A 10,030-nucleotide genomic window follows, 5' to 3' on the forward strand; every position below is an offset into this window, starting at 1 on the left:
TTTATAAGAAATAATGAATTACACCAATTAGTAATAAAAATTATATAATTATAATATTATTATAATTAAATTATAATAGTTTTATTTATTAAAAAATTAAAATTGATCTTCATATGATTTCTAGACATCAATCTATAAAAAAATTATTAATATTGTATAATCTTTTTATCTCTATTATTAAATTTTTGTTTCAAATATTTTTTATAATTTCCAATATTCAAGTGGTTTGGTTCAAACATATATAATATATAAGATATCTTCAGAAGATCAATTATATTGATCAAAAGAAATACAAAAGTTGATATGTAAAAATATTATATATTTTTAATATATTATAAATAATTTAAGTTTGTGTTACATGTATTATTATATTTATGTTAATTAAATAAAATGAAGTGAAAATAAAACAAAATGATAATGTAACAAAAATAGAGTATAGTGGTATAATGTCTTTTTTGTCATCTTTTCACTTCATCTAACACAAACTCAAATTACTTATGCTTATTACTTAATAAATAAACTTCAACTGACATTTTTTATATCAACTTTTGCATTTGTTTTGTCTTTTAAAATTAATTCTTCAATAAATATATTAGTTTATATATGTAATTTTATATAATAATATAAATATATTTTTAATATTGTATTATTTAAAAATCAATTTAAAAATCAATAAATTTACCTTAAAATCTGTAATATTACGTAATAAATCTCCAATTTTTTCAGGTTGTCTTTCAATTTGCTTTTTCTCTAAAATCTCCCTAAAGATATTCAAATTCATTTCTCTAGAAGACATTAACAAAGTGTTACATATATGTTTCACACAAGTTGAAGCAACTCGCTCAGATACAAAATCAACAGTTTTTCGTGTAGATGCTGGTTGTCCACCAAAAAATGCTTCTTCTAATTTCAACTATTAAAATATAACCATTATAATATTTCTTGTAAAATAAATTTAACTAATAAACTTACCTCTAGATGTTTTATACCTGCACTTTTAGCAGATTTATGAAGTTGACTAGAAACTGGTGTAATATGTTTATTTGAATTATAATTATTTAAATTTGCATTTGAATTCGATACAGATACATTTAATCCAACCAATGGACAACATATACGCAATGTTCTTTCATTAATAATATCTAATTTGTCTAAGTTACATTTAGTTGATGTAATAGACACAGTAGGTTCTCCCAATAATATATTCTTTTGCACATATTGTTTATCGAGTTGCTTCAAATTTCGTAATTCTTTAACTTTATATATTTCTTGCCAAGTAAGATAAAAATCTTTTGGAACATTTGGTAATTCAAATAACCAGCATAAAGTAGATTTAAGGAGAATTGCTGTTTGTTGAGAAATAAAACTATCAGATGTAGAAAAATCAAAATGATTTACAACTTTATAGATATAATATAAGAGTTCTAAAGTTTGTTTATAATATGGTAATCGAAGAGATACGGTATCCATCATAGCCAAATATTTTGCTATCCAAGGTACAGTTAAAGATAATTTTCCTGATGCTATTGCATTATGAAGACAAAGATGTAAATTTATTGCTGGTACAACCTAAATAAAAACTTAAACATTAGTTATATATAATGTAAAATCATAAAATATTAAAAATATATTATTTACTTTGGTTCTTATTTCCACTTGAGTTGCTATTAATTCTTTGAAATTATTTGATTCTGATCTGTAAGGTAATGATACAAGAAGACCTAATACTTTTGCAAGAAGTCTTAAACTACATAAGCATATAATAAAATTTTGCTGAGTTTGTTCATCAACTATTGTTTCTATTAAAAGAAAAAAATATATTTATATATTAATAATAATTAAAAATATAGCTATAATATCAGTATTGAATAAATATTAATACCTGAATCTTCTATTTCACTATTATTAAATTGAGTATCATTCAATTCCATTATCTCATGAATTAAACAATTTTCTAAATGAACATAAAAAATTGGATTAAAAGCAAACAATATAAAATCTTTGAAAAATTCTTGCACTCCAGGAAAAGATGGTTCAGTGACTTGATTTTTAGAAGGCTGGGGAGTTACTAATCGTTTCTGAAGCTGATTCAATTTTTTTGGATTTTCATGTTTCAAAGCTTTTAAAAAACTTATACTTTCATCATCTTCTATTTCTGTCTGAAAATCATAAAGATAAACTAAAAAGTTAGCAAATAAATAAAATATTATTTATAAGCAAACATATAACTTTATTGTTTAAGCTTACCTGTTGTCTATTTTGTATACATGAAATTAAAAGTTGTGACTTAAATAATCTTGCAAAATGATAATAATTTATAGCATCATTGTGCAATGTTAACATAGTTCTTATTTTACTTCCTAAAGCTATTTGAAAATTCCAACCAGGCACTGAATGATTTTTTTCCCATATTCTAAATATTTCATAAAATGTATCTCTTTGATTTTTAAATGTTTGGAAAGCAGCTGCAGATGGAAAATTTTCACGATTATCTGTATCTATTTGAAAACACACATTTAATTCACCCATTATGTATATAAGTAGCTGTAAAAAATAAAATAAAATGCATTAAAAAATATAATTTTTATTCTTGTATATAATAAACGATGTTTGTTTTATATCCTTAATTTGTTAAATTACATTCAAATATTTATATTAAAATAAAAATATTTATGTTAATAGTGAATAATATATTTCAAGAAAATTCAATAATAATCACACAATGCATAAAAATCATATAATGAATAATAAAAAAAAACTATTTTATATACAAATTTTGTAAATAATACAAAAATTATTAATATTTTATTTATACAATTGCAAAATAGTCTTATTAGAAATAATTCTTTAAGTAAATATAATTACATGTAATTACAAATATTATATGTGTAGTTTAAAAGAAAATATATTTACATTGTATTTCAAAAATATATACTTTTACAAATATTTTAAACGTACTCATTTACTTAAATCACATAGGAATACATAGGATAAATGTCGATCAATTTTGAAATCTAATAGGTTATGTTTATAACTGTAAATATGTTTCAAAATAATGTATTACAACTAAAACTTGTGCAGTATTAATTCACACATTTAATTAATTCGTTAATTGAAAAAAAATTTTTAATTTTTACAAAAGGCTATATTTTAAAATATGCATATATCAATTCTGTAATATTTCGCATTTTAAACACTTATTCTTGACATACATTAATTTAATGGCATCCATCTTGCTTTTATGAATAGAATATATATATTAATTATTCTAGTATGTTATAAATTTTTTTCATAAGGAAATATTAAAACAAGGTAATATTAATGAATATCCCATTTATTGAATTTAATAAAAAAATATGTATATATTCTTTTTTTGATGTATAAACAAGAACTTAAATATGTTCAAATACTTATAACAATTTTTAATTTATTTTTCCACTTTTTATGTTGTGTTATCTCTAGTTCTTTTAAAATAATCCTTTAGAACCAACAAGAGGGTAGCTAGCACTAGAAGCAATACCACAATGATTTAATTTATTTCTAGCCATTTTGATATATCCATTATTACCCCATGTTTCACCCCAACTATTTTTTACTAGCCAATAATCTTGACCATTTTCATCAGTACCATATCCTATTACTAGCACTCCATGATCTAATTCTTCTGAAGAACATTCTGGTTCATAATAGACACCTACAATTTATATATAATATTTACTTTGTTAAATCAACAATTTTTTAATTTATATTCTAGTTTCAAATTATATAATAAGTAAACAAACCTTCCGAATAAAATTGAAAAGACTGATGAGAAGCATCAATAGCAACAGAGACTGGACCAATAGTAGCAACTGCTGCTTTAAGCAATTTTTCATCTCCTGTTGGAATGTCTATGTAACCAACATCAATGGCACCACTATTTGCTGGATTGTATCTGTATACATTATGAAATTTATAATTATACTATTTACAAATATGATATCTGAAAAAGATTTTTTCTTCTTCAATATTTACCTGCATTTATCATTTTCAGCTTCATATGGATAAGAAGCTTCTGTATCTAAACCTTTATTATCTTTAATATATTGAAAAGCTTGATCCATCAATCCTCCATTGCATCCATTATTACCATATTTTCCAGAACAATCAATTAAATTTTGTTCACTTAATGAAACTAATACTCCTGTTCGTCGAAAATGTTGACCTTCCAAAGCCCCAGTCTATACAATGATAAATAATATATAATTCACTTTATTTTAATTTTTTATTCTATTTTATTCAATTATTTATAATTTATTATAATTTAATAACAAAACAATATCTTATTATTAATTTCAAATTAATTCATTGAATTAATTTAATTATAATTAAATTTTATTTTAATACAATAATTTAATCATAATTAAATTATTATATATTAGCTATAATAACTTACTGCAGAAAATGACCAACATGATCCACAATGGCCTTGATCTTTAACTGGAGTTACAGCACCTTCTTTTCTCCAATCAACTTTTTTTGGCAATACTACATTTGCTGGCTCAATAAATGAAGCACCTACAGGCAGTCTTTCAGATCTTAATTGAGTATTTATTGATTTATTGAAACCATTTAATATATTTACAAACTCATGATGAAGCTAAAGATGAAATGAAATTATATATTTCTCAAATAATTCTTTTTTTAATAAATATAAAATTATTTAAATTTTATAAATTACCAGATCTCCATATTTATTCATTTTTAATTTATATGAAACTTTCTTCATTTCATAATTACTATTATGTTTAGCAATTTTATGTTTGTTGTCCATAAATATTTTCATCCTGAATCTTTCTTCAACATCAGATTTATATATTTTTTTATGTTCCATCTAGAAATTATAATAATAAAATAAAATATTTTTTTATTTTATTATTATTTATGACTACTTTACATCTTAAATCATCTTACAATTCCTAGATACTACAAAAATAAATAAATGATATTGTTTGTAAGCAAATTCTTTATCTCATGGAGATAAAAGTTATTCTGATATTCAAATATACAAAATGAACACTTTGATCATTATTAACTTATATAATATAACTTATCTATTTCAAGTAATGAAAATTGTCAATACGATATAGAAATTTGTCATCATAATACTGAAAATATATATATATAACTCTACAGTATCAAATTATTAATCTTTCTTATAGAAATAATATGTAAATTATTTAATTACCTTAAATGTCATCCATTCTTGATTAACTAATTCAAAGAATGATACAGCATGTACTGTTGTAAATATTGTTATAAATAAAATCAAAAATAATTTCATGATTTTAAAATTATATCTGAAAATGTATAAAAATATATAAAAATTAATTTTTTAGTTAACAAATTATATTTATTAAGATACATATTAATATGAATTAATATATATACTTTAAATAATATTAAACTATTTAACAAAAATGATTAACAATATTATAATTGATCATCTTATTAGTTAATTTTTATTAATTAATATTTTTTATAATTATATTTTCAATTAATTTTATCGAAATTTCATTAAAATATTTTGCATTACTAAAAAAACTATTTTTAAAAAAAAAATAAAATAAAATGAAATAATCAATATAAATCAAATAATATAATTTCAATAGTATAATTTTTAATTTTTTTTTGTCAAATTTTATGAAATTCACATAATAACAATAAAACATAAAAACAATAAAACACAGTAACAATAAAAAAATATTCTTAAATTCTATAAGAATTCTATTTTTTTTTTTTTTAATAAAAAATATGTCATTATTCTATTATCCGATATATTCATACATGATACATTAATTACACAAAAATTTCTACTACGCAATTTCATTTCCTCATTACATCTTTATTATTGATATCATACAAACAAAAAAACAATTAAATATTAGTTATAAAATAATATTCCGTATAAGAAAATCGAAATATACATAAATATTTTTTATTAGACACAATTAATATAGTGTAATATAATGAACATGAATTTTTAAAATTATTTATATAATTAAAAATACAAAGAAATTAATGGTTTTAAATAATTTGCAATGAAATCGAGCACAATCTATTTCGAATGTAAATAGATTTCCATAATTGAAATAATATTACGAATTATACGAATTAAAATAAAATATCTATCGAAAAGAGAATAAAATTACATAAACATTTTTAAAAAAAGAAAAATTATTTAAATTGAAAATCATATAATGAAAAATACAAAAAAGAAAAATAATAATAATGAAAGTTAATATTTATATTTGCATATAATTATAATACAATTATTATTAACATATACAACGATAAAATTTTTCAAATATTTTATACATATTTTATATAAATTATACTTACTATTTAATTAAATAAAAAATATTTGTTGTAAATAAAACAAATATATCTTCTGATTCTTAATACTTCAGAATTGAAACTAAATAAAGTGCTCTCTCTTTTCTATATTCTATAGCCTCCCCTTCTATGTACTACGTGATTCATCATTTGTTAGCTTCTATTGTACAACAGCGTCTCCCAACTTCCGTATCATGATATGATATACTAAATGATTCATAAAAAAAAAATGGGAAACATTATTAAATTACATATTGTCTTTCTGATTCATAAAAAAAGTTTTAAAAAAATGGAAAATACAAATATAAAATAATTATAATAAAAAAAAATATTGGTGAAATATTTATTTTCAAAATATATCAATATATTTATTATCAAAATATATCAATAATTTGCATTTCAATTATTATTTTTCTTATATTCTTTTAAGCAATGTTTTTTATTTAAATAATTTAAATAATTTTTAAATTATTTTTAAAATGATGAAAACAATTTTTTAATGCTTTTCTTAATTATTTTTAAATCTATTATATTATATATATGGAAATATGATTTTTTAGTACATATTGTAGCACATTTTCAAGATGTTTGAATTTTATCATTAAGTTCATCTCATATCTTATATCATTCTTATATTTAACTTACATATTTTATATCTTATATCTTATATAAATCTTATGTTATCTCAAATATTATATACATATTTATATACATCGTAAAATTTTAATATTAAAATTTATGTTATTATAAATAATATTAAAAGATATTTACAATAATAATATATCATTATTTAATAATTAATTTAAATAAAATTTCAATATATTAACTGAAACTCTGAAATTTTCAGTTATCATAATCACTGTATCTGAATATTTTCGTGATATTTTGTATAAATTGATTTGAACATAATCATTCATTACATTATAATCGTCATGTGATTTTGATAAATACTTAGTTAGCAACGCAATTTCAAACATATCTATATAAAAGTGATGCATTTTATCGTGAACAATGTTTATGCATTCTTTGTATTGCATTCTAATTTTCCGATTTTAAATTATTTATAATTATTTAAAATTCTTCTTTTACAAACTATATATTTATATATATATTAAATATATATATNATATATTATATTTTATATTATATATGTATAATTATATATATTAGATTTATTGTTTCTATTTTTATTTTTATTTAATTTATTTACTTAAAATTTAAAAATTAAAATTATAATTTTAATCAAATACCAAATATGTGTATTAAATTATATTAATATATTTTCTTTAGTTGAAGATAATTAAAAAGCAAACATGAATTTTTGAAATAATTTTTAAATTTTATTAATATATATTAAAATAAAAAATTATTTTAACAACTAAACATTAAAAATTTATTAATGAAAAATGATGAAAAATCAATAATCTTATATAAATTTAAATGATTAAGATTGTTTGTCAATAAGTAATTTAATCTATAATATCAGTAATGTATTATATATATTATATATATTAATCTATTTCCTTATTCTTGTCTGTATTTTCTTATTCTTGTTATCATAAGCAAAATTGTCAATAATATTAAATCACTTTATGAATATATAAAACATAGATTTAATATTGTACTTTTTCTTATTATTTATAGAATAATAGAAAGGAAACAAATTAATAAAATTTGACATACTTAGTAGTATTACTTAGTACATTACTTAGTAATATTATCACTGAGTAGATGGCATTGTCAAATTTGTTAATTTGTTCTCCTTCTATTATTCTCTACATAGATTGTGATGTTGGATCCTCTATATCACGATTAATAGAGGAATAAATTAGAAAGAAAAATTAAATGATGTGATTGGTTATACTACTTACCATGACGTAAAAATTATAAATTTTATAAATTTTTATTCGCAATGGTGATATAGTGATTTTTCTGCAATTTTATATTTTATTTTTAAAGATATAGATAAGAATTAAGACAAATATTTATTATTTCTATTTATACATATTAAATATAATTTTAAAAATGATTATATATTTAAAAATTATTAAAAAATATGAATATTTATTTTATTATAGAGGTGATAAATATATTTATTAGTCTTTTTATAATTATCTTAATGATTTATTTTCTAAAAAACTTTTTAGAAATTTTTTATTATATTTATATTTAATTTTAGAATGTATTATTATAATATTATAAATAATATGTAAATCTTAATAACAAAATGATTGCTCAATATAAATTAAATTAAAATAGAAAACAAAATATATATTTATACAATGTTTATAATTGCTACTATCATTTTCAAAAGATAAAAGAAGAATTTTTAAAAAACAAAAATTGATTATAATTTTTTAAATTATAATAAATTTAGAAACTAATAATGAATTTTATATAAATAGATAGTAATACAAACATATTTTTCTATATTTTCAATGACATTTTTTAGAAGATAAATATTTTATTACTAAATGAAACTGATGAATGTGACAATTAAGTTATTAATGCAAAATATATTATACTTTATCATTTATTATATATATTTATTACATATTTACTATATATATTATATTTATTACATATATTTATATATATTTATATATGATATGTATAACTATATTTGTGTGTAATGTGTTATATAAATAATATCTTTGACTTTATAATTTTTATATTATGAANATATGATGAAATATTTCAAAAAAATAATTAATAAATGTTATTTTGTATTTAAATAAATATTATTATTATTAAATAAATATTATTTATAATAATAAATATTATTACATATTTAAATTTATTTTGACTTTTCTTATATTTCATTATTCATTATTTTTCAAAAATATCTATACAAGATATTACATCGTTCAGATGTCAAATCATGATATTGAGAAATTAACTAGATTAACGAGTGATAGATATTATTTTCCTATAATTTCTTTTTATTGTTACTCCTAATATTCTAACATCATTGACACTATTTTTATTACTTGGATATTTAGCTAACTGCTTGGATAATTTTCTGTTGGTAACTCTGTGCGCATAATATTTTTTGTGAATGAGGAAATATTTTTCTTGAAAGCAAATTTTGCATCAAATGAAATGAGTTCATCCAAGATTGGAGAATTATTTGATGTATCACCAAAACAACGAGAAATAATACAATGGAGAGATGCAAGAAGAAAAGAATTACGTCAAAAGTATTTAAAAGAAGTTCATAATCCAATGAAACAAACAATGCCCGTATGTGTCGATAACTTTTTAACCTTATATAATTTCAATTAATTATTTAAAATGTACTTTATATTGATTTATTTAAATTCATATGTAATTGAATGAAATTTAAGTATTTTAATCATTTTTCATTTAATTATTTTAAATTTAAAAATAGAGTAGGTTTATAATTTCATATTAATGAACTTATATAAAAAGTTTTTTTCATTCATATAATTTTTCATTAATATATTCCAAAAAATATAAAATATCAATATAAATAATAATATAAATATATGCTTCCAAATATATTCAAAAATACAATATTAATTTTATTAATTCTTTGTGATATTTATATTAAAAGAATATTATAATTATTATTATTATATATTATATTATATATTTATTTTTATATATTTATTATATATTTATTTATATTATT

At 18.8% G+C, this 10,030-nt stretch overlaps 3 protein-coding genes across 4 annotated transcripts in view; 1 reads left to right on the forward strand and 2 right to left on the reverse strand.

The window, feature by feature from the left end:
• The window catches only part of LOC102675888 (codanin-1), a 5,510-nt gene extending 2,271 nt beyond the window's left edge, over positions 1 to 3,239 (reverse strand). Inside the window, exons 1-6 of one of the 2 annotated variants that reach the window (XM_006624983.2) lie at positions 2,959 to 3,239; positions 2,248 to 2,544; positions 1,883 to 2,159; positions 1,639 to 1,799; positions 973 to 1,569; positions 683 to 913 (exon numbers count right to left, since the gene is read on the reverse strand). In XM_006624983.2, the coding sequence (XP_006625046.1) occupies positions 683 to 913; positions 973 to 1,569; positions 1,639 to 1,799; positions 1,883 to 2,159; positions 2,248 to 2,529 (1,548 nt within the window). In that variant the 5' untranslated portion in view covers positions 2,530 to 2,544; positions 2,959 to 3,239. Of the gene's footprint in view, positions 1 to 682; positions 914 to 972; positions 1,570 to 1,638; positions 1,800 to 1,882; positions 2,160 to 2,247; positions 2,545 to 2,913 lie in introns of both variants that reach the window. The other variant, XM_031514803.1, reaches the window with a different exon arrangement.
• Positions 3,240 to 3,316: 77 nt separating this feature from the next.
• On the reverse strand, positions 3,317 to 6,535 carry LOC102675569 (cathepsin L1). The gene is made up of 7 exons (XM_006624980.2): positions 6,382 to 6,535; positions 5,228 to 5,339; positions 4,721 to 4,873; positions 4,436 to 4,639; positions 4,015 to 4,220; positions 3,783 to 3,934; positions 3,317 to 3,694 (listed from the first exon to the last, which is right to left on the reverse strand). The coding sequence occupies exons 2-7, from the start codon at positions 5,321 to 5,323 to the stop codon at positions 3,468 to 3,470; spliced, it is 1,038 nt and encodes a 345-aa protein (XP_006625043.1). The 5' UTR covers positions 5,324 to 5,339; positions 6,382 to 6,535; the 3' UTR covers positions 3,317 to 3,467.
• A 2,744-nt stretch (positions 6,536 to 9,279) lies between these two features.
• LOC102675427 overlaps positions 9,280 to 10,030 on the forward strand; it is a 2,037-nt gene continuing 1,286 nt past the window's right edge. The window contains exon 1 of the mRNA XM_006624979.2: positions 9,280 to 9,618. Within this exon, the coding sequence (XP_006625042.1) occupies positions 9,478 to 9,618 (141 nt within the window). The 5' untranslated portion in view covers positions 9,280 to 9,477. The remainder of the gene's footprint in view (positions 9,619 to 10,030) is intronic.

The sequence above is a fragment of the Apis dorsata genome, unplaced genomic scaffold (assembly GCF_000469605.1).
Source record: "Apis dorsata unplaced genomic scaffold, Apis dorsata 1.3 scaffold_1187, whole genome shotgun sequence".
NCBI lineage: Eukaryota > Metazoa > Arthropoda > Insecta > Hymenoptera > Apidae > Apis > Apis dorsata.